At 38.4% G+C, this 26,045-nt stretch overlaps 1 protein-coding gene across 1 annotated transcript in view; it reads right to left on the bottom strand.

Annotated features, from left to right (window-relative positions):
* The window catches only part of LOC122154198, a 29,348-nt gene extending 7,192 nt beyond the window's left edge, over positions 1 to 22,156 (bottom strand). Inside the window, 2 exon segments of the mRNA XM_042801424.1 lie at positions 21,742 to 21,987; positions 22,102 to 22,156. Of these exon segments, the coding sequence (XP_042657358.1) occupies positions 21,742 to 21,987; positions 22,102 to 22,156 (301 nt within the window).
* Between the last annotated feature and the right edge of the window lie 3,889 nt (positions 22,157 to 26,045).

Below are 26,045 nucleotides of genomic sequence, written 5' to 3'. Positions count from 1 at the left end.
AAAGTAGGTATGTTTATTCAGCGCTGGGCACACAGGGGATCACTCCTCCTATTGTGCGCGCCGATATGGCACCGTTGCCTTACATTTATAGAGCAAATGATTATATATTCATAATATTTCACAATACGCCTATACATATGCATTACCTGTCCCCGCTTCGTATTATAATTAGCATTTCCATAATCTCCTCCCAACTGAGTCTGCGCAGTGTCTTCTGGTGGTGGTCGTTGGGGTCTTTGGGGATGAAGTCAAGCTCCTCTTCCTCCTGTCCGCTCTGTGACCCCAGGTTTCGCGCAGACTCAGTCTCTTACTGGCTGTTGTCCAAACCGTAGGTCTAGTCCCAACCGGCTTTGTACTGGTAAAGCCTAAAGACTCCATGCCTCAGCTCATCATGTTTTACAAACTATCTACTTTTTAGCAAATCATTAGGCAAACTGTTATCTCATCTATTTCCCTTGTCATCCCCTTACTCTTATCTCGACTATTTCCCTCCTCATCCCCTTCTTGCTATTCCCATATTAACCCTTACATCCCCTGTTCCTATCTAGGCCCTGTATCAGTCTGCTGCCACTCCACTACTGGGATAGAAACTAAAATAATCTTTGCTGAAATTTACAAGTTTAACCATTTCCATTCTGTTTAGATTTCTGGAAAAGGAAAGAAAACATATCTTTCTGTCCAAAAGATAAAACAGCTGAAAAGCTGAAAGTATCTACATATTAATCTGAGTGCAGGGCTAACATGGAGAGAAATCGCATAAATGTAAAAAGGACAACAAATGTTGAAAACACATACATATATTTTTGTTGTTTAGCTTAGTACTCAGGAAAGCATGGCACTTTAACAGAACTGTAAAGAAACAGAATGTCATAAAAGAAACCTAATTTGTCATCAATTTCTCCTACTGGAAAAAAAACATCAGCCCATCAATAGTACTAACAGGGAGTAACAGGTAACAGTAATTACAGTTATACACAGGGTACCTTGATTTCAGCCACACAGATTAACTGTAGTTTGGATCTAAACCAAGAATATGAATGATAGTTTCTGGATTATCTCTGAATGGAGATGCTTCTGCCAAGCGGCTCTAAAAAAAACCTAAAGAAACCCAGTGTAAATCAGAAAATGATAGACTACAAAAATCACAGAAAGATGCAGCTCAGCATAATCTGTAGTGATCTTAGTTGTGAGAATCCAAATTATAGTACATAAACCAGTTTATTTTTTTGTTGTCTTTCTTATTGTGTCGAGTGAAATGCATCTGATGAAAAGCCTTGAATCTCAATTTTTGTAAAAAATATTTATGTAAGATCTAATATGGAATTCACTTTCCAACTTCAGACAGTGTCAAAAGTTAAAACATAAATGTAGGCAAGTAAAGAATTATATAAAAATATGAGCAAAACCAAATTGACTTCTATTTTTCATAATCAATAGCAAGTTATTGTTGACTTAATGATTAATCAAATCAACTATTTAGAATACACAGCTATTTTTCAGAGCCCTAACACACACATTTTAAAAGACAATGAGCTAAATTGCCATTGTTCTTGCTTCTATTTTTAATGTAAATTTCAGTGATTTCAAGTCATTAACACTTTGCCCTCTCAATGACAGAATTTGTTTCTCTGAAAGCAGGAAACTTTGATCATAAAACTCTAGTCAAAGTAATCAGAAAACTCCCTATACAATACATTACCTCATGTGGCCAAGTCAGGAGATGTTATTGTTAGCCTCGCATTCGTATTCCCAAACCGAACCCAGCTTTAGTGAAAATGAGAGGAAGCAGGCAAAGGACAGCTTTGGTAGATGCTGGAGTCAACCTTCTCTAGAGTGGCTGTTGATATTAGTTGCCCAACGTGAAGTATCCCAAATGTAGAAGGTGGTACTTTCTTTATGTCGGTCTCTTTTAAGATGTCTTAGGCTGGATATAGGCATAGTTCAGTTTTTTATCAAAAAGGCAAATAGTTGAGTACTTAATGGGTGTGCTTTGAGAATTTCCAATATCCATACTATCTCAGTCAAAGCAAGTTCAGATGTCTGTATGCTATGATGAAATCTATAATGCCAGCTCAGACCTTTTTTGTTTACGTTGGAAGGGACCTTTAAAGCCCACCTAATCCAACCCTTCCCTCCACCCCAACACCCCCCCCCCACCACCAAAATGAGCAAGGACATTTTCTGGACATAAAATGTCTCTCAAGATACAACAAAGTGTCTTAAAAAGTATGATCAACTGTAGCATGACATGCTAATTCTAAAATGGTAATTATGTCCAGCTAGTTAGTTCAGAATGAAAAACGTATTGCTGCTTCTTCCAGGACAAGACCTCACATTAAGTTATGTGGAGCAGTATACTAAAGAAGTGGAAATAATGATGGCTCAGCCTTTCAATCCTTCGGTACACAGAATTCCCCATGGGAATTTTGCAAGGGAAAAAGTAGACCATTAGAACTAACAAATTTTTCTCCTACCGCTTTTATGTAAGATTTTCACTATCTGAGCCCCCTCCCCACATAAGAAAAAAACTCCTCTCTAGATTTCCACATAAATTAATTTATATCTGTAATATATACTTAAATAAAACAATACATGCTTGTACATTTCAAAATGTCATCTCTAAAATGAACACAGCAACAAAGAAATCCAAGCATTCTGTAGAGGAAACAAAATTAGTTTATAAATTCCATAATGTGCAGTACAGGATGGTATTTAAGCATAACTGGGTTGAGTAAGTGACATAATGAAAGAAAAATTAGCCATGAATGCTTCAATTTTTTTTTTTTTTTTTTTATTATTTTTCCAAGATTTCATAGACTCCAACCACTTGTTTCAGAAGTTAAGACCCAAACACCTTCTGGTAAGTACAAAATTACCTGTCCGCAATTTTAGAAGAGATTTTTTGCAGTGTAGTCAACCCTTAATTTCTTCATAGTTTTTAAATTGCACATTTCACTCATTTAATTCATTTTTGATTATAACTGTATTATGAACTAGCCAAAAATGTAATGTAGATCTTCACTTCCAAAGATAAATGTATCCCTCAGTATTTGATTAATGAGGAAAGAACAGAAAGACACGCGTAATACATCTCAGCCATCCACCTTTCTTTATAAACATGTATTTTCTTTCTGCTTTACCAGGGAACCTCACTTTAAAAACCCTAAACAAATAAAACACTAAGAAATGTCTGTGGAAGAACCTTTACCTTCCCACAGTCACACAAGAGAGCTGCCAGCTGAGGTCGCTGGCTTCCAACAGACCCTGTAACTGACTTTGAAAGGCTTTTGATAAGGCACTAATATCGCTAATTATATAAAATAAGATTTTGAAGCAATTTTTCTAGATCAGTACTTTCACTGGTGAAGCGATGCGTCTCTTCAGTGGATTTAGTACTAATTTGCAATGGGATGCTGTTCAAATTACTGTTTGCAGAGTTTCAGTATATATGGTGTGAGGGTGCATAATAGGCACTATGGACTTAGGCTCAAAACATGAAATATATGGGCTGTTTCATTTATTCTTGAAATGTGGCTCTGGCTGCAGGCAAAAAAAAAAAAAAAATTTATAAGCAATAATAACCACAAAGAAAAACACAAATATTAAATCGCATAGTTACCACACGCTAATAATGCTTGGAAGCCTCCTAGCTTAAGGCTTAGTTGTGGGAAGCAGTTCCCAAACAGATAAAGTGGTGTCAATGGGTGTTTTGCATGAAGTTTTGCTGGCTGTCACTAAATAGCTAATACTGCTTGAAATTGTCTTAAGTGTTTTGTGAAACTTTTCTGCTCCAGGTGGTCACTCTTCAAGGACTGATTCAGTGGCAATCACAGCCCAGGCAGTTCTTCGCAGCCGGTTCCATCAAAATTGTCATGGCAGGGGTACGGAGGAATGAGCTCTCCCATGAATCATGCAGCCCTAAAAAAGGCTGGCCTCCTGCTGTGCACTAAACCAGCTTCTGAAATTATTTTTTAAGGGAAGTTTCTAGATGAAAATTAACACTGTGAGTATGTATGAGAGTTCACATGAAAAGATTAACTCTAAAAAACAACAACAAAAAAAATCATTGCAATAACCATAAGTCCAAATATTACTTCTTTTAATTTCCCATTTCAGGGTTTTATTAGCGATTCACGTTGTATAGGTAAGACACTGACGTTCGGTATTATTAGAAACTCTCTATGGATTTTAAATATAATTTGTACCTGAAGAAGTAAAAATTATTTCAGCTAGTTGGTTGCAGGACTTGAATTAGTTTGACATTGATCAGAGTAGTATTATTCATTAGTTACAGACTGCTAGGCTGCAACTGATTTCACATTTTTTTCCTATGGTGAAGTCTTCAAAGATATTTCATAAAGAGCTCAAAAAATTTTCAGGTGAAGAAAAAAGACCTTTCTCACAGAGAATTAATCAACACACATCGAGTCACTGACTGGGTGAGAGGATTATCTGTAACCATCTAGCAAAAAAGTGATTAAAATTTGGCAGTTTTCCATCAGAAAATGCTGATTTGATGAAAAGCAGAACATTCTGCCTATTTGCATCATCAAAAATCTAATGGAAAAAAAAAAGCAGAAAATTTCCTTCCAACGTTAACTAGGTGACTTTTTAAATGTCATTTTATCATTGTTTTTAATCACAGTGGTAAAAATAAGATTTAAGAAATGTTACTGGGCATATTTACGACTAGTGATACTTCGATAATGTGGGTAAGAAAAAGTAAGGAAGAAGAAAGTGAAGAATCCCTGTACACCAGCATTCCACTCTGTTTCTCCTTAATGTTAAATGTTGTTTTGACATGTTAGCAGATAGTGCCCTATTTTGAGCACTGATTATACTATAATAATAGTTAAGAAAGTGACAATATTATGCCGTATTTATCTTTTCAAAACAAAATGTCAGGAATTCTATTGTAGATTCAGTAAAATTTTACTGCAATTTTTTGCTACTATTCCGATTTTTTAAGAAATTTATTTCTATGAAATAGGAAATTCAGGCACTATCTCCAAAATCAGATCACCCCTCTTATGTAGCATGTCAATGTCACACAATATTTCAGCCTACCATGATATCCTGGTCCTTTTGCTTCAAGATAAGAACATGTCCTGATGCTTAGATTACATCACTGTTGGCATTAGTGGGCCACAAAATGTACATCATGCACTTTATCCACCAATGTACAAAAGACACTGTGTGTCAACAACCAGCAGCAAAACCTATTAAAATTTGCTACACTTGTTTCTCAGCATGTCCTGTCTACAAGTTCAAATTCATTCTAATTATTACTGTTCCAAGAGGCCTGAGATAAAGCTGTAAAAATAATGAAATAAAAAATAAATTCTCAATGTAAGGTCCTCAAATTTCAGACAAACGCATCTTAGAGGCTGAAATCCAAACTGCACAGATCTCCAAGGTTTGCAAATTAGACTGAAAACATTATGGAAACATTTCTGTGTATTCTAAGCTGTTGGGGAAAACTCAGTATTAAAGATGCAAAATGAAAACAGCCTTATTTTTCTAAGTAAAAAAAACAATGCTGATGTGGTTTGAATTTTTTTCATTAAGATTCGAGAGAGATGGATGACGGATTTTTGGTTTATCAAACTGATCTGACTCAGTCTTTATGCTATTTGTTATTTCTGAGCTGCGAGGACATATTTCTTTCCCTCTGTACTTCTCTGACATCCCAGAACGTTAACACACTTGAAGAAACATCTAGGACAATGAAAGTATGCAGTTGCATTTTGTGTTTTTTATGGGTTTGTTGTTGCTTCAAGAGAGATTTGCCTCAAGTGGTCGTATTACTGATTAATACATTGAGTTGCTAATTCATCGTTAACTTTCAATAGGGTTCATTTTACAATAAGCCATTAATTATATTATGTCATCACTCCTTTATCAAAGCTCAAAGCTCCCCTGGCCCCAAGTCAGACCCACCTCTCCACCAAAGTCGAGCCAATTAGCGATGGTGGCTGTGCCTCTGGCATAATGTATTTAAGAAGGGATGTGGTGAAGAGCAGTAGGACGTGTGAGGAGGAGTTGGGGCAGCTGCGTGAACAACATAGGTCAGTGGAGGAACGGGGGAAGAAAGGAGGGGGGAGGTGTGCCGGAGCAGAGACCCCCCTGTACCCTGTGGGAGACAGCAGGGCGGCCCCCACTGCCACCCATGGAGATCTACGGTGGAGCAGGCACTGATATAGGGCCTGCGGGGCACCCCAAATGAACAATTAAGGTGACTATGCCTGAAGTCAGACGGGACCCTGTGGGAAGAAGCAGCCCCCGCTGCTGTAATTCAGCGCTGGGAGGATTGCAGCATGCGAGGGTGTCCCACGCCGGAGCAGCTCAGGAAGGGCTGCAGCCCATGAGAGGGACTCCAGTTGGAGAAAGTTTGTGGAGGACTGTCGGCTATGAGAGGGGGACCACATTAAAGCAGGGGGAACAAGTTCCAGAAGTTTTCCCTGCTCCCAGCCCCCACCGAAGATGGCAGAAGCAGCAGCACTGACTGCACCCCCCATTCCCTGCCCCTGCACCCATGAGGGGAGGAGGTAGAGATATCGGGAGCAGAGCTGAGCCCGGGAAGAAGGGAGGGGTGGGGAGAAGGTGTTCTCAAGATGTGGTAATGCTTCTCACTGTCCTACTCTGTCAAGTGTTGTTATGACTGTCTGTAATGAACTTATGTTCTTTTTTTCTTCCCCTAATGAGCCTGTCTTTCGCCCGTGACCATAATGGGTGATTGATCCCTCTCTGTCCTATCTCAAATCTTAAGCGTGACTTATTTTCTCCTTCTCAGTGCTGGGGGGGAAGGGAGGAATGAGCAGCTGCGTGGTGCTCAGTTGCCTTCTGAGTTCAAACCACAACAGCCTGTAATCTAACCAGATGAGGGTAATCATAATTTAAAATGAAAAGTGGGCTGTTAGAAGACAGCTGATGTACAGTATAATTTCTGTGAAACATTTGGTACACGATTGGTTGGTTGTTGTTGCATCAATGTAATGTTGAGGTTTATCTCTGGTACCATTTTTAAGGGGTTGAATATAGGAGTTGCATAATCTATAATCTAATTTTATTTGGATATATTTTTAGCTGAAGTGAACAGTCTTTGCTAATATATTCGACTGTGCAATAACAGCAAACATATTTTGATCAAACACATTGTGCTTTAAAATGCTATACTTTAAAAAAGAACTGTAGCTCATTATCTACTCATACGTCTAGTCTACACAGGTCTATTCATGATAGTTTGCCAGTATCTTGTCAATATTTCCATATTAGCTTGATCTGCTTTATTAACAAAAAAAAAAGGTCTGCTTCATGAAGGTTCTCTTTCTGAAAGTTTCACTGTCTAGTAGTACCAAACAGTTCATATATATATATGACTGTGTGTGTGTGAATTTCAGTTAAATAGGACAATTACAGGGGAGATACCTGGAAAACTCAAGAAGGATAATAAAAATGAAGTACACAGATCTTTGGTATCAGCCACAAAGTTATCTCTGTGTTCAGCTACGCAAGATATGGCCACAGCAAATAACTTTGTGATCAATGTTAAACCTCAAAGAGAAGATGACTGATATAAACAAGGTGCTAAAATATGTTATAGTACTTGAAATATTTCTTATTATAAAGATCCAGCTTCTGTCATTCAATTAAATGCCTTGGCATGGTTAAATATTACGAGTTTAAATTACCAAAAAAGAAGCTAGACAACTTTAAACCTTTTAGCTGTAAGGACTATTTTTTTCATCACAAATAGTTTTATATGAAAACCAGAAAGAGTCATTTCAAAGAACCACTGGAGATAAATATCTGCAATACAACTGAGAAATCTATAATTAAACTGCACTAAATTCTCATATCTGATACACTAAAAAACTGCAGTGGAACTTTGCCAGAATTCAGTGTAATTACTGGTGCTGTACACTAGTATGAGAGAAGCTAAAATGTATAAAAAGGTTTTGATAATAAAATTTATGCAAGTGTTTCATTACACCAGAACAAAAAACAAACAAGCAAAAAACCCCAAAAAGCATAACATCTTTATGGTCTAAAAAGAATAGTCTGATGCATTGGCCCATCCAGTGAAGTCACTGTCATGTAACAACTGTATGTCCTCTCTCCTGTGCAGACTGGACTGTTCTCCTGCAGTCATGAGGCACTTTCAGGCAGTCATTCCTCTAGCAGCGATACCCCGGGGCTTCTCTCGTCTGCTGCAGTGAGGAGCAGCCCTTCACAACCACATTCCAGACATCAACAAACAGCTGCCTTACACTGCCCCAAACAAGCACCACCCTAAACCTTACTAGACCTTACTCCAAGAACTGCTGCCAGGACACTGTGTCCTCACACAGCTCTTCTGCAACTCCAAATGAACCGAAGGCTTTCTGCTTAGAAAAATTATGCTTTAAGTTTCTCTTCTTCTTCCTATACACAACAGATCCCAAACACAGAAGGCCTTGTTTCCTACATGCCTGACTGACTCTAAATGGATTTGAATCTAACATTATCAAGTATCCACTGTGTACTTTATTAAATAACCTCACCTTTGATCTGAAGATCTGGCAGGGCAGAATTATGAAACTGTGGACCAGGCTCAGTTGAAGAATTTGTAAAATACCTGTATCTTTGCATGACAGCTATTCCCCCATGAACTTCGGGATGTGTAAGACAAGGAAAGGATATACTACCTATATTCAATCAACCCCAGGTATTTAAAAATTACTTATAATAAACATATTGCAAATATCAGACCATGTTCAAAATTCATCACTGGATGAGAAACAAGTATCGCGTGCCTTTTTTCCCCGATTCTGATTTTATTGTCCTTTTGCCAAATTAAAATTAAATTTAGAGGACGTATTAAGTAATCTATCACTGCCATAAGGAACATTCCCTGTCCCAGATAGAATTGTATGTAAAATCTCAAAACTTAGCAAAAATTTTATGTAACTCCTTGAAAGATTCTGCCATCAATTCAACAGGGACTTCATGCAATTTCATTATATCTGTTACCAACAATATACCAAAACTCACTCAGACAACTTTATTGTCTGTATGCATGTGTACATGGAAAGACTATTTGCTCGCTCATGGCCGAAGGTCTCTTTCAAAGACATTGATTTATGTTTTTTTTTTAAATTAGGTATATTTCCAGGCTAGCAAAAATAAATATTTTAAAATAAAATATTTTAACACATAATTATATGCATATAATATTTTAATTTATAGGTCAGAATTAAAACTTCTAATAATGATAAATTTATAACTGAAATCTAGGGTCATTGACATCAACAATATAGTGATCTGACACTTCTATTATACTATCATTCAGTCATGAGAATTGTAGCTTAACAGTCATTTGTAGTCTTTTACTTTAGTTTTAATATGTGTTTATGTATATGGTTGTCCATTTCAACCAAGAATTTAATAAAATATCTATCATTATCAAAGACTTGTTCAGGAATGTCTGGATGTCTTCAGGGGCTTATTTTAAAGCACCTATTTAAATGCATAGTTGAATACAGATGATCTACTGAGTTTGGCCTTGGATAGGGTTGGTTTTGGTCTTCTAGGTCTTTTTCTAAAGAAACATTTTCTGTGTATATGTTTCTGGTATTAATAACATATTTTGGTTGCTCCTTGATGGAAGTATAAACCCATTATTAAGTATATTAGTAGCAGTAGTAGCTAGACCTCTTCAGGATTAAAGAGTTCAAACAGAAAAACTTGACTGTGAATGGGAATTGTTTAAAAACACTTTAGCAAATGCTTGGCAACACATACAATGATTGAGAGAGTTGCCTGAGGACTGGAGGAAAGCAGAGGTCACTCCTAACTTCAAGAAGGCCAAGAAGGAGGACCCAGGGAACTACAGGCCTGTCAGCCTCATGGCAAGGTGAGGGAGCAGCTACTCCTGGAAATCCTTTCCAGGCACATTAAGGACAAGAAAATCATCAGGAGTAGTCAGCATGGCTTCACCAAGGGGACATCATGCTTGACCAACCTGATAGAATCCTATGATGAAATGACTGGCCTGGTAGATGACAGGAGAGTAGTTAATTGTCTACCTGGACTTTGGTAAGCCCTTTGACACTATATCCCGTAAGATTGCTATAGAAAAGCTGATGAAGTGTGGACTGCATGAGCAGACAGTGAACTTGATTAAAAACTGGCTGAATGGCCAGGCTCAGAATTTCAGTTGGAGCAGTGTACTCTTGGGGTCAATACTGGGTCCAGTCCTGTTCAACATCTTTGTTAATGATCTGGATGATGTTCACCCTCATCAAGTTTGCTGAGGACACAAAACTGTGAGGAGTGGTTGATATGTCAGAGGTCATGCTGTCATCCAGGTGGACCTCAGCAGTCTGGAGAAATGGGCTGACAGGAACCTGTTAGGCAATGGGTGCTCACTGAAACACAGGAGGTTCCATCTGAACATGAGGGAAAACTTTTTCACTGTGATGCTGATTGAGTACTGGCACAGGTTGCCCAGGGAAGTTGTGGAGTATCAACTTGGAGAGGAGAAAGAACCAGGGAGCTTGTTGAGTACATGGAGCTCTCTGCTCTGGACACAGTCCTGGTCAGCCTGCTGTAGGTGACCCTACCTGAGCAAGGCAAGATAACCTCCAGCAGCCCTGTCAACCTCAACCATTATGTGATTCTGTAAATCACAATCTAACCAATATAGAAAAATTCTAAGGAAAGGATACAGGGCTTCATTTATCTATGCACAGAAATCATAAGGAAAATACAACCAAAAAGGAAAACAAACAAACAAACAAAAAAGCAGGTTTGGTTGTTTTGTTTTGGTTTGGTTTTTTTTTTAAGAGGTGAGAGGAGATGAGGAGCAAAAGGACTGCTATGTACAATGTTGAAATTGCCAATCATGTAAAAAAGACAAAAATATAGTGTTAGGAAAACAAACAAGACTGCATACTCAAATCCCAAAGAGGCAACAAACCAATTTACATTCAAATAAAAACTGAGGAAGATGTTGAATAGACACTAACAAGGCTAGACAGTTTCAAACCAGCAGGGCAACCTGTATCTGAGAAGGTCTTTGAGCATTGCTATTGATGATTTTCAATAACTCTTGAAACACCATGGAAATTCCAAAAGACTGAAAGAAAGTACGGTGTGTAGATACTGGAGAAGATGACCTGCATAGTTACAAGCTGCTTCAACTAACACTGCTGCTAGACAAAATAATAGAACCTGATTAATAAAAAATTAAAGCAGGTAAATGTAATTAGTGCAAATAAAAATAGCTCAAATTAGTGCATACAAAAAATAGATTTGGTCAAATTGTTCTGATTTTTGAAGGTGGTTTTTTTTTTTTTCTGAGATGAGAAAATTGTATCATCAAATTTGCATATATATGCATTTATATCTGTTTCTGCATAGACTGTAATAGCATGCATTTCAAATTCTGAAAGCATTTGATTGGCAGTGCACTCTGTTTTAACCAAGATAAAAAATTATTATAAATGTGACACACTAAATATCACAAAATGTAACTGTAACAAAGGAAATTAGTGATCTCCAGTGAGAACCAGCGGAAATCTGATTTTCAACCCTTTGTTATTTAGCATCTTTATTATTTGAACTGCAGAAAAATGCATACTCTTTGAAGTGGAAGATGACCTGAAATTGACGTTAACACATATCACAAGCTTGGGACATCTAGGTCATCTGGTGAAAGGAAACATCAGGCATTTTAATGTAGCCATGTGTAAAGTCATAAACCTAGGATAAAGAATATAGTTCCAGAGTGAGACATTCAGTGCTGTGAGGAAATCTGTCAAAAGCTTGATAGGTACGTTAGTCAGAAAAGGAAGACAAAAGAAAGTGTACCCCCCTGATAAATGAGACAGCACATCTGATAACAAGTGACATGGAGAAGGGTGAGGTACTCAACAAATTTCTTTCCTCAAGTATTCACTGGCAGTTGCATTCCCCACATCTCTCAAGCCCTTGAATCTCGAGGCAGAGACGGGAGAAATTAAGTCCACCCACTGTAGGAGAAGACCTGGTTCAAGACCATCTGAGGAATCTCAACATACACAAGTCCATGGGACTTGATGAGATGCATTCCAGGGTCCTGAGGGTTTTGGCAGATGTAGTGGCTAAGATGCTCTCCATCACATCTGAAAAGTCATGACAGTCAAGCAAAGTCCCCAGTGACTGGAAAAGAGGAAACATTGCACCCATTTTTAAAAAGTGTGAAAATTAATACTTTGAGAACTACCAATCAGTCAGTCTCACCTCTGTGCCTGGGAAGATCATGGAACAGATTCCCCTAGAAGCTATGTCAAAGCATATGGATGACAGAGAGGTGATCAGAGGAAGCCAACATGTTTTCACCAAGGACAAATTGTGCCTGGCAAATCTGATGGCTTTCTACAATGAAGCAACTGCCTTGGTGGATAAAGGAAGAGCCACTGATGTAATCGACTTGGACTTTTGTGAGGCCATTGACACAGATCCACACGACACCCTTGTCTCTGAATTAAAGAGGTATAGGTTTGATGGATGGACTGTTAGATAGATAAGGATTAGCTGGATAGCCATGCCCATGCAGTCAATGGCTCAATGTCCAAATGGAGATCAGTAATGAGTAGTGTCCTTCAGGGGTCTCTACTGGGACAGGTACTGTTAAATATCTTTATTAACAACATAGGCAGTGGGAATGAGCACACCCTTAGCAAGTTTGTGGATTACACCAAGTTGAGTGGTGCAGTTGATATGCCTGAGGGAAGAGGTGTCATCCAGAGGGACCTAGACAGGCTTGAGGAGTAGTCCCATGTGACCCCCATGAAGTTCATCAAGGACCAAGTGTAAGGTCCTACACCTGGGTCAGGGCAATCCCCGGTAGCTCTACCGACTGGGTGATGAATGGAATTGAGAGCAGCCCTGTGGAGAAGGACCTGGGGGTATTGGCAGATGAAAAATTAGGTATGAGCCAGCAACATGTGCTTGCATCCCAGAAAGCCAATCACACCATGGGCTGCATAAAAAGAAGTGTGGCCAGTGGGTTGGGGGGGGGGGGGTGCTGGTGGGGGTTTCCCCTTCTATTTTGCTCTTGTGAGATTCCTTCCCTGCAGTGCTGTGTCCAGCTCTGGGGCCCCCAACATCAGAGGGACATGGACCTGCTCCAGTGGATCCAGAAGAGGCCACCACAAATGGTCAGAGGGCTTCTCCCTTCCATAAAGAAAGGCTGAGAGAGTTGGGTTTTTTTATCCTGGAGAAAAGAAGGCTCTGGAGAAACTTTATTGCAGACTTCCCATATGTAAAAGGGGCTTACAAGAAAGATAGAGAAAGCCTTTTTACCAGGGTGTGTAGTGCTATGATGGGGGTACTGGCTTCAAACTAAAAGCTGGTAGATTTAGATTAGACAGAAGAAATAAATTCTGGCCCAGGGTGCCCAGAGCAGCTGTGGGTGCCCCCTCCCTGGAAGGGTTCAAGGCCAGGTTGGACGGGGCTGGGAGCCCCCTGGGCTGGGGGAAGGGGGCCCTGCCCCGGGGCAAGGGGGGTGGGACTGGGGGGGCTTTAAGGTCCCTTCTAACCCAAACCATCCTGTGGTTTGCTGATTCTGATGTGTAAAGGAGATGAAGATATTAGCACAACCTACCATATCACCGTAGCTGGCTTTAGTGATCCTTTTTGGCCTTATAAGATATGAATATGTAGATTTGGGACCATAATTCACTCACAGCATTCCATTGACACAATTTTTTTCCGTATGTATAATATATGTGCATTGCACTGACCTGAAATCTAAAAGTGCATATTTTATGCATAAACAGAGTTAATTAAAGCATTCCTTATAATGATATTCTAATAATTGGTTTTAGAAAAAATTAATCGTAACTTCATTCATAATATTTGATTATCTGATTTAACATGCCAGGATTATGGCACAGCAATTAAGTGGTGAAGCAACTTCAATTGAGTTATTATGTGTGTACCTAGCTTTCATATACGAAAGAATTAATCAGGAATCAATGAAGTCAATCTCCCTTAGTTTCAGGCTCAGCAAATTACTCAATATGGTGATGAATCAATGAAAATCCAACAGAAGTCAGCAGAGTCAGTTTATTGCTGGAGGGAAGGGTGGGGAGAGGGCAGAGAGCAGGGAGTAAAAGGATTAATGAAATGAGAAAGGAGGTATGGGAGAAATGGCAAATAAATTAAGAGCAGAAGCAAATGAGTGTGTGGTCTGGCGGTGTGTGTTTTTAGAAGAAGGTTGGAACTGTAATGGATACCAGTCTCAACACCATTGGGAATTCTGCTATCATTTCTAACAGCTGGGTCGTACCAGGGAAGAAGCAGGTAGAACATTCATCATACAACTGACAGTATGCCCAGTAGCATAATTTTTTTGGATGTAAAACCAAAAGAAAACACATTAGAGAGTACAGCTTGCTGAAGCCTGGGAGCACGTAGCCAGCAGAGCCAGCCCTGTGCAGGATATGCTTCTGACTCCATTTCTCACTGAAGCTCACTCCTCTCCTAATGCAATGCTAATGCTGTGGACAGGACAAGCTACTCCCTCTGACTCCCTTCCTCAGCAGAAAGAAAACATGTTACTGTCACTGTAGGGGAGACTACCTCTCTTCAGCCGCCCCACCCCCTCTTTTTTTTCCCATGGTCCAGAATAATGGAAGGAGGACATTAATGTTAATTTTTAATTATATTTTAAAATTATTTTTCCTTATTTTTAATTTTTCCTCATCTTTTTAAGATATTTGAATTTTATCTGTATTCAGGGAAGAGAAAAGAACATGTACAAGCCTTTTCTATGTCTCGTTGACAATCTGAGCAGAGTCTAGAGATCTTAGTAAAGTACCTACTTGAAACCTGGGTCAACAGGGTGTAAATTCAATACTTTTTTTTTTTTTTTTTCTTTTTTGTTGGTTTGATTTTATTATGTTGGGCTTTTCCCCAAACACAGTCTTGCTTCCCATAAAAGTAACTGGGAGTAAAATCACACCCTAATTTAACTGCATTTCAAACAGATTTTCAAGAACTTTACACCAGTGACATTTAAAGCCAGTATGTAAGACTAAAAACCTAAAATATATTGCAATTCCCTTGCTTGTTTTGTTGCATCCCATTGCATTAAGCCCATATACTTTTAAGCTTCCATTTGGTATATCAGTAATTCTTCCTTTTCTTCTCTGGCGAACTTTCCATCACAGACTTTCTGCTACCCCTTATGAAGATGGACCATTGCAGTCTCCTCAGCTCATGTGATGATCTTCTGTATTTCTTCCCTCTAAATTCCAGTTTTTCATTGGCTTCACAATAAATATCGGTGTAAGCATACAAGAAGATTGAGCAATCAGAGACATAGCCAAGGCTTTATCACCACTTAGGCGATAAAAAAAATGGACAGTGGCACACCTCTAGATTTGATTCAAAAAAATGCTTATAGGCATATAATTCCTACATTGCAGAAACAGAGGAAGTAGAGGGAAATGTAGCATGTGCATGGATGAATTCCCTGAGCAAAGGTTACAAGATGTTAAATGATACAGCAGTTTTACAAAACCAAACAGAACGTTTATGTTCTATTTAGACAGATATCTAAACAGGTCATTAAATTTCTACAAGAAAACGTTACTTTCCCTTTAAACTGGGACTTAAACAAATAATAAATGTTCATTCTAAAATAGAACATTTGTTTGTGGGATGGAAAATCCTTTGGCTATAGTAGGTCAAATGCTTCCTGGCTGCTAGAAAGTATTTTTAGCTGCTTATGTTACTTACGCATTTCAAGTTGTAACCCAACCTGGGCTTTTACTGATACAAATGCAAAATCGGCAACAAACTTCCGAGCTATGTTGAGTGGATCTTAGTCACTGATTTATTTAAAATATAGTTTTGGAGTGTGTACACAGCTGAACGGAAAATATTTGATAAATATTTTAAATGTTGGTGAATATTAACATCAAATTATGAACTGAAAGTGTAAATAAATCTTTCAGTCCTTCAGTGGCTTAGCATGACCACTTAAGTTAAACATCTGAAAGAGCCACCTCTACAGGAGATTGTAGGGCCAAAAAATCTTTAGACTTTTTGGGCAGAGGAAAGAGGTAAATGTGAATGTCAACACCCTTTTCTGCTCTGAATTATCAGTTGTTCAAGCTTAAAGAAGAAATACGAAATGGCCAGCTACTACAGCAGTGCATGAATACTGAGACATTTTCTCAGGCAGGAAGGTCTCAACTTTGTAAAGTTGCTTGTAAAACTGCAGAGCTATCAAAACCTAGATGTGCCCAAGTTCTTTTTAAATGTCAAACATCAGTCTTGGTAATGCTTTTAATATATCTATGATATATTTTAATATATCTATAACTTAATATGATATATCATAACTATAGCTATATTTTAATATATCTATGATATATTAAAAGCTGGAGCTGCCAAATGGCTGTCCTGGGTTGAGTGAGTGGTGGGGTTTTTTGGTAGCAGGGGAGGGGGCTATAGGGGTGGCCCCTGTGAGAAGCTTCTCGAAGCTCCCCCAGCTCCAAGTCAGCTCCACCTCTGCACCAAAACTGAGCCCATCAGCTGCGCCTCTGCGATAACGTGTTTAAGAAGGGACGTGGTGACGGGCAGTGGGACTGGTGAAGAGGAGTTGCTGCAGCTGCATGAACACCAAGGTCAGTGGAGGAACGGAGGAAGAAAGGAGGGGGGAGGTGTGCCGGAGCAGAGACCTCCCTGTATCCTGTGGGGAGACAGGAGGGCGGCCCCCCCCGCCACCCATGAAGATCTACACTGGGGCAGACGCTGAGTTATGGCCTGTGTTTTTTTGCCTGGTTGATCAAGGTTCTGTGCCCGAAGAAGGCCGGGGTCTTGTGGGAAAAGGCAGCCCTGCTGCTGTAATTCAGCGCTGGGAGGATTGCAGCATGCGGGGGAGTCCCACGCCGGAGCAGCTCGGGAAGGGCTGCAGCCGTGGGAGGGACTCCAGTCGGAGGAAGTTTGTGGAGGACTGTTGACTATGAGAGGGGGACCATGATGGAGCAGGGGGAACAAGTTCCAGAAGCTCCCCCCACCGCAGATGGCAGAAGCAGCAGCACTGCCTGCACCCCCCATTCCCTGCCCCTGTGCCCCTGGGGGAGGAGGTAGAGATATCGGGAGCAGAGCTGAGCCCGGGAAGAAGGGAGGGGTGGGGGGAAGGTGTTCTCAAGATGGGGCAATGCTTCTCGCTGTCCTACTCTGTTACGTGTTGTTAGTGTCTGTAATAAGTGTATGTTCTTTTGTTCTTCCCCTAATGAGTCTGCCTCTTGCTTGTGATCATAAAGTGTGATTTTTTCCCCATTCCAGTCCTATCTTGAACCCCAAGCCTGGCTCTCTGTCCCTTCTCATTGCCAGAAGAGAAGGGGGAGAGAGAATGGCTGTGTGGTGCTTGGCTGCTGACCACGCTCAAACTGCGGCAATGGCTCAAAAGAATAATTACTTATTACTGCCATTTCCTACATCATCAAATTTAGAGATTTAACATGTTCTGCAGTTATCTGGTGGTCTCAGATTATCTACCTATGCAGTGTCAATAAAGTAGCTGGATAAATGAAGTGTAATACAGATAAAATCAATGTTAGTTCAAAGGCTGAAGTCAGAAGAACCTTTTAATCATTTCTAGTATCTCATACCAATGGACTGAATAATGAACTTTCCACTAACCAAAAATGTAACCATACAGTTCTTAAAATCAGTGGCAAAACTACTATTTCCTTCAGTGGGAGAAGACTCAAGGTACCAGACTGTATTCTTTGTCCCACAGATCTTCCTGATCTTTCAAAGAAGGATCCCATGTTCATGTGTATTTTGGAAATCATGCCTTGATCAAATTACCTCTTTCTAAACACTGTTATAATTCTAAATTTATTTTTTAAAATTTTGGAGACTAACAAAATTAAGTCATTCAGTCACTCTGATGAAGACTGATGTTGCTTCTCTAGTATTTTCTGTCTGAAATGACTGAAACACATTTGCAAGTCCATGTACTTTTGTAAGACTGAGAATGATTGGCGTTTAGGAAATACAGACATGGGCAGTGACACATGTCAAGATTTAACTAGTTATCTTAAGTTTGACCTCTGAGTCAAATTGCTCACATGCAGATCAGCTTCTGCATATGTAGAAAAAAAAAAAAAAAATGTAAAAAACCCCCATAGTTTGTTCATAGTTTGTAATTGACCCAAACATTAAGAGTATGACAAAGTCTTAAATACTCTGCTATAATTACTAAACATTGAATATGAGATCTGATGCTTTATAAGATTTAGAGATTCAAGCTGAAATTCCTAAAGAACTCCTATAGGAAAACCTACTGTCTGTCACAGATCCATAGTGATGTGAGCTATCCAAGTAGATCTACAGTTTCTAATGTTTGATTAATATATAAAGAGTTTCCTGTCACAACTGCATCTTTCAAATGTGTTAAAACTACCCGAGTAAAAAAAATGAGAGATAACCAGAAAATATTTCTCGTCTCTTTACAAAAGAAACAGCCAGTGTTCACAGAGACGGGTTTTCAATTCAGAGTTTTTAACTTCACTTTCAAACTTACTTGCAGACTGGATCACTTACTGAAGCACTTTTTGTGTCTTATTCCATATTATTGCACCAGAGTTTAAAAAAATTAAAGAAACTAAAAACATGAGAAAAGCAAAAAGAACCCAAGCAAAACCCAGTTTTTAAAACATTAATTCAATGACATTTGCAATTGATTCAATGCCCCTGACCACATCAACCTTTGAATCAGACTTTCTGTATATAGACGGATGCCTTCAATCAGGCCGTGTGTGATGTTGCATACACAGAAGTTAAGGTCTTTGAAAATTCAGCTTTTCAGCACCAACACAGGAACTAGATGCTGTCAGCAATTGGGAAATGACATCAGACTATTTATGACTATTTCATTAACATATAAGGTAACATATTGTTCTAGGAAAAGCACATTCATATAAAAAATCACCAAGTAACTCAGTTCAATATTGTTAAATAATAAACAATTAACAAACTGTTGTTTACCTGTTGTATATTAATTTTATCACGTAGTGATGTATAGCACCTTAAAAAACAGTAGTATTATAAAATGATGGATGTAAATTTTAGTCTAATTAATATCTAAAGTGTTCTAAAAGAGAGAAAAAAGGAAGTATATGTTTAATGTTATTAAATCCTATGGTCTTAAAGGAAACTTAGGCCCTCAGTATAAAAGTATAGTATATTTGTAAGTGCTTTGACACTCAGGTGTAAGAAAAATTATTCAGTGTTAAACCTACATGAAAATGATTTTGTATACTTAAAACTAAATTCTGTGGGATTTCTGAGTTTACATCCAGGCAACAGGACCTAAACTAAGAAATGTTAATCAGATGTAACAGAAACACAACTGGAATTGACCAGATTTCACAAAATACCATTGTGTCTGAAAAATTATCTGGAAGAGAACTATTCTTGAATGTGAATCTAATAGAATATATGACATCCCCACATACCCGACATTCAAGCACCATGAACTGGAAGGACAGATTCTCTAATTCTGTATAGCCCAGAACTCCTAAATATAAGTTTCTTGTACAACGCCTTGCTCTTTCAAAGGGACATTACACTATTTTAATACTTTTTTCACTTACACAAGCTATTAAGGAAAGTCTGGGTGCTATGCAGTCAAAGCTAAAAGATGCATATTTTTGCTTATACACAAATCTTAATAATTTTCTATACCTGCCCCTCATTTTATTTCTGCATCAAATATTGTAAAATGGGGTTAAACTTCAACTTCAGCAGTGGTATGGGACCTACTGCAAACGCATGAAAAGTATTAGAACTAGAAGTTTTAAGAATCCTGTGCTGATCAGGTTTGCACTGTGCATAAACAGACACAACCAGAAATAAAACCTAGTTGTGAAAGACAATTACTTTTTAAGTGAGTTGCTTTCATAGAGAAGCAGAATGATGCTACAATGAATCCCCTCAATATTCTTATTAAGAAGACAAGGTCGCTGCTTTGTGTGTTTTTTTTTATAAGAACACAAGTGAAAGTTAGCCTATCCGTAGTCATTCTTGTCATTCCATCTTTAAGCCATGTAAAAGACTGTAAAGCACTAAATTTGTATTTTCCATGTTACTTTTTATCTTGTGATGACCTCTCCTGGTTGAGCTGTTCATTAGCCTTCATTCCAGAAGTTAAGAGTGTTTTGATCCCTCTATGCTTATTCGAAAAAAAATAATGCAGTAATATGAAGAATTTATTGCCAAGAGATGAAAAACGTGACTACGAATAGAATTTACAGTAAGATCTGAGTATTAGTGTGTATGATACTGTATCACAGTGTATGTTTACTGTACTATAAGAATGGTTTTCAACACTCACTTCATCTTGAGATAAAACTGAATGAAATGCAAAGCTTTCAACGGGATCACTTCTGAATCAGTATTACCGAGACACATCATTTTAATGACAGAGATAGATTTACTGATTTTGCAAAGTAAACAAAAATTTGAGATGCAGTATATTGACATAAGTGATGTCCCATTCCATTCTTCCTGAAAACTGTATCTTTTTCTGTCAGCACAAGTATACTGTAAGAAAATACTGACTAGCAAGCTCACATATAGGGATTCATAATTCACTGCACACCATGAATCTTACATACTTAGTAAAAAATACTGTAAAGAATAAATTATTTTTTGTCAGTTACTTCAAAGTTAAATCATAAAGCAGCAACAGAGGAGAAAAAAAAATGTAGTTAGAAATCAGTCTTCATCTTCTTCCTGCCTTTTTTTGTCATTTTCGTCGTCTTCTTTGTCTCTTCGTCGTCGTATACTTCTTTGTTGTCATCACCTACTTCTTTGTTGTCATCCTCTTCTTCGTCTTTTTTTCTTTTTTGTCATCTTTGTCATCATCTTCATCGTCTGTTTTTTTGTCAATTTCGTCGTATTCATCTACTTCTTCGTCGTCATCACCTACTTCTTGTCAACATCTACTTCTTTGTTGTCATCATCTACTTCTTTGTTGTCATACTCTTCTTCATCTTTTTCTTTTTTGTCGTCATCTTTGTCATCATCTTCATCGTATTCTTCTTCGTCTTGTCTTTTTTTGTCATTTTCATCGTCTTCATCGTCTAATTCATCGTCGTCGCCTACTTCTTTGTTGTCATCATCTACTTCTTTGTTGTCATACTCTTCTTCATCTTTTTCTTTTTTGTCGTCATCTTTGTCATCATCTTCATCGTATTCTTCTTCGTCTTGTCTTTTTTTGTCATTTTCATCGTCTTCATCGTCTAATTCATCGTCGTCGCCTACTTCTTTGTTGTCATCATCTACTTCTTTGTTGTCATACTCTTCTTCATCTTTTTCTTTTTTGTCGCCATCTTTGTCATCATCTTCATCGTATTCTTCTTCGTCTTGTCTTTTTTTGTCATTTTCATCGTCTTCATCGTCTAATTCATCGTCGTCGCCTACTTCTTTGTTGTCATCATCTACTTCTTTGTTGTCGTACTCTTCATTTTTTCTTTTTTGTCGCCATCTTTGTCATCATCTTCATCGTCTTCTGATTCGTCTTGTCTTTTTTTGTCATTTTCGTCGTCTTCATCGTCTACTTTGTCGTCGTCACCTACTTTTTTGTTATCATCATCTCCTTCTTTGTTGTCATCCTCTTCTTCTTCGTCTTTGTCTTCTTTTTCGTCATCTTTGTCATCATCTTCATCGTCTTCATCTTCTTCCTGCCTTTTTTTGTCAGTTTCGTCGTCTTCTTTGTCTCTTCGTCGTCGTATACTTCTTTGTTGTCATCATCTACTTCTTGGTTATTATCCTCTTCTTCTTCATGTTTTTCATCTTTTTCATCATCTTTGTCATCATCTTCATTATCTTCACCTTCGTCTTGTCTTATTTTGTCATTTTCGTCGTCTTCATCGTCTACTTCGTCATCGCCTACTTCTTTATTGTCATCATCTACTTCTTTGTTGTCATACTCTTCTTCATCTTTTTCTTTTTTGTCGTCATCTTTGTCATCATCTTCGTCTTCTGCTTCGTCTTGTCTTTTTTTGTCATTTTCGTCGTCTTCATCGTCTACTTCGTCGTCGTCACCTACTTCTTTGTTGTCATCATCTACTTCTTGGTTAGTCATCCTCTTCTTCTTCATGTTTTTCATTCTTTTTCATCATCTTTGTCATCATCTTCATAGTCTTCATCCTTCGTCTTGTCTTATTTTGTCATTTTCGTCGTCTTCATCGTCTACTTCGTCATCGCCCTACTTCTTTGTTGTCATCATCTACTTCTTGGTTATTATCCTCTTCTTCTTCATGTTTTTCATCTTTTTCATCATCTTTGTCATCATCTTCATTATCTTCACCTTCGTCTTGTCTTATTTTGTCATTTTCGTCGTCTTCATCGTCTACTTCGTCATCGCCTACTTCTTTGTTGTCATCATGTACTTCTTTGTTGTCATACTCTTCTTCATCTTTTTCATCTTTTGTCATCATCTTTGTCATCATCTTCGTTCTTCTGCCTTCGTCTTGTCTTTTTTTGTCATTTTCGTCGTCTTCATCGTCTACTTCGTCGTCGTCGCCTACTTCTTTTGTTGTCATACTCTTCTTCATCTTTTTCTTTTTTGTCGTCATCTTTGTCATCATCTTCATCGTATTCTTCTTCGTCTTGTCTTTTTTTGTCATTTTCATCGTCTTCATCGTCTAATTCATCGTCGTCGCCTACTTCTTTGTTGTCATCATCTACTTCTTGGTTGTCATACTCTTCTTCATCTTTTTCTTTTTTGTCGCCATCTTTGTCATCATCTTCATCGTCTTCTGCTTCGTCTTGTCTTTTTTTGTCATTTTCGTCGTCTTCATCGTCTACTTCGTCGTCGTCGCCTACTTCTTTGTTATCATCATCTCCTTCTTTGTTGTCATCCTCTTCTTCTTCGTCTTTGTCTTCTTTTTCGTCATCTTTGTCATCATCTTCATCGTCTTCATCTTCTTCCTGCCTTTTTTTGTCATTTTTGTCATCTTCATCGTCTACTTCGTCGTCGCCTACTTCTTTGTTGTCATACTCTTCTTCATTTTTTTCTTTTTTGTCGTCATCTTTGTCATCATCTTCATCGTCTTCATCTTCGTCTTGTCTTTTTTTGTCATTTTCATCGTCTTCATCGTCTACTTCGTCGTCGTCGCCTACTTCTTTGTTGTCATCATCTACTTCTTGGTTGTCATCGTCTTCTTCTCCGTCTTTGTCTTCTTCGTCATCTTTGTCATCATCTTCATCGTCTTCATCTTCGTCTTGTCTTTTTTTGTCATTTTCATCGTCTTCATCGTCTACTTCGTCGTCGTCGCCTACTTCTTTGTTGTCATCATCTACTTCTTGGTTGTCATCGTCTTCTTCTCCGTCTTTGTCTTCTTCGTCATCTTTGTCATCATCTTCATCGTCTTCATCTTCGTCTTGTCTTTTTTTGTCATTTTCGTCGTCTTCATCGCCTACTTCGACGTCGTCGCCTACTTCTTTGTCGTCATCGCCTACTTCTTTGTTGTCATCCTCTTCTTCATCTTTGTCTTCTTTTTTGTCATCTTGGTCATCATCTTCATCATCTTCTTCTTCAGTCTCAAATTCATCCTGACAGAACACAACCAGAACTGAATATGAAGTTCAGACACATGGCTAGTTTGACCAGAAGTTTTGCTCCAGAAACAGCCTACTAAGGTTTGAGTTAGAAACAAAGCTAACAAGATTCCAACATTACCCTCGGTACTAGACTGAGGACATGAAGACAGCATGTTAAATGACTTACGGCCACTACTGACCCTGGCTTGGCATGCTGACAAAACACAATGAAAAAACATTAATCTATTCATAAAATAATTAGGAATAACCCACCCACTCCATATTTACATCACTACCTTCCATTGCTTTTGAATTATTTATAATAGATACCCTTTTTTGTTTCAAGCGATATAGATGTCTTTAATATTAGTCTAAAGCTTTGCTACTCTTCCACAAGGACATCTCATTTCCCAGCTTAATGAGGTCCAACAAACTCTCATTGTTACATTAAAATACAGCCTGTTGTATTAAAAAAAAAAAAAAAACAAAAACAAAAACAAAAAACAACCAAAAAACCCCACAACACAAAAACAATTTCTAAAACCCCCAGACTCGATAGGGAAAGAAAAATCAGGAATAATAGCAGTATCCTACGATGTTCTGGACTTTCTAAGAAGTGGGCCCAAGCGCAGGTTTTTTGGCAGAAAAGTGCCTCTGTCTGTAGGAAGCCCTGAAAGATCCAGGAGCATCTTGTAGGAATCAAGCCACAGGGACCTGTCAACAGACTGTGATGAGCATAGACCCAGTAGGTAAGCAGAGGTCCTAGGAAACTTGCAGCCTCATCTCAACTGCAAAATGGCACCACTTCACATTGAGCTGAAGCTGCTGAAAGGAGCCATTCCCAGAGGCCCTTTTCTGCCTGTCTGCTCCAGCAAAGTGGGCTGTGAAACTGGTCCCACCGAAACACTCCGTGGGCTCAGGTTTAAGCCACACAAGTTCACCCCACGGCTACAGAAACACACAGGCTGACACAGGTTTGGGTGCAAGCTGCAAGACAATTTCTGGAAGCATCGCAGGTTTACATCTGTTCAAACAGATTGTGAAATTACAAACTGGGTAGCTTGGGCTTGTGTCATGAACCCATTAATGCCTTTTATAAACAGACAAGACAATGCACAGTACTACTGCATCAAACCCCACTGCTACCCCAGCGCAACCCCACCATTACAGAAAGGCTAAGAGGATATGTTACCACCACTACACATCTCCTCCATCCAAATTTTCCTTAAGCAAACCATTCCCGGGAAAAAAAAATAATTAAGTTTTCTTGCCGACTTTTCATCTTACAAGTAAAATAGACTTCTGAAAATAACTAGTTACAGAATACAACTGCTTTCAAACGGGGAATAAAGTCTGCACCACTGTATTTAACTATTAATTTTCTATCCAGCAGACTGCCCAACTCATGATGTACTGACTTACGGACACATTCTACTCAGTGTGTGTAAAAACCTCTCATTCACTGATGTGACTATGTACCAACCAAGGGCAGAATCTGCCTCCAAGATTGATATATGCACAGAATTTTCCTTTAATTGCAACACTGCAACTTTCTCAAGACATCATATTGGGAGAATGTTTAAAAAAAAACAAAAACAAAAACAAAAAACAAAACAAAACAAAAAACAACCCCAAACCCTGAAAATCTAAAACTGAGTTTGTCAGCAAAACAATAAACTGCTAGAAATCATTTTAAGAGACTTTTAGGGATTGTTTTATTTGTATTATTTTAGCAATTCAGCCTGTAAGTTTAAAAGGAAAAAGGACTTGGCAGACAGGCTCAATAACAGACTTTCAGAATAAGACATTGTGGGCTGAGTTAGCGTGCTAACAGGAAACTGCTCAGTCTGGATTTAATCAAGAGGCCATCTCTTCACTGACATAACCACGCTACCCAAAGGCGAAAGAGTTTTCATGTTTGCTTTTGTGTTGTCTGCTCAGAATACTGTATCTACTGCTATTAAAAGATGTTCCTAAAGCTCTTTGCAAGTTTTGACGGTGGCATGCGGTGATCACCGTTACATGGTACCAATTAAAGCCACCAGAAGTTTTGCACAGCTTTGTGATTCAAAACAACAAAAAATGCTCTGCTCATCTACTTCAACAAAGCATCCAGCAGTCTAACAAAGATGCTAGGCCCCAACATATCAGGGCTTCAGTAGGATTTTCTTGCTCCTCTACAAGGCTAAGAATAAACTAATATGGCATTTTATAGTTCAATTTATTTTATGTTTTTTAAACAGTCTCACTTTGATTTTTTTTCAGGCAATGGATTATGGCCTTGATAATCTGCAAGCATAACTGATGAGAAAAGAGTTTCCTACCAGATAGACAGCATCATTCAAAAGCAAATGTAGAAAGATTGAACCAAGGTATATTCTTGCAAGTTTTCATTTTTCGAGGTTGTGCAGGTACTGATCTAGTGTAATTCTAACATCTTTACT

Source organism: Tyto alba, unplaced genomic scaffold, assembly GCF_018691265.1.
Source record: "Tyto alba isolate M040663 unplaced genomic scaffold, T.alba_DEE_v4.0 Super-Scaffold_34, whole genome shotgun sequence".
NCBI lineage: Eukaryota > Metazoa > Chordata > Aves > Strigiformes > Tytonidae > Tyto > Tyto alba.
Note: the sequence above shows the minus strand (reverse complement) of the source record. Positions and strands in the feature narration are given on the sequence as shown.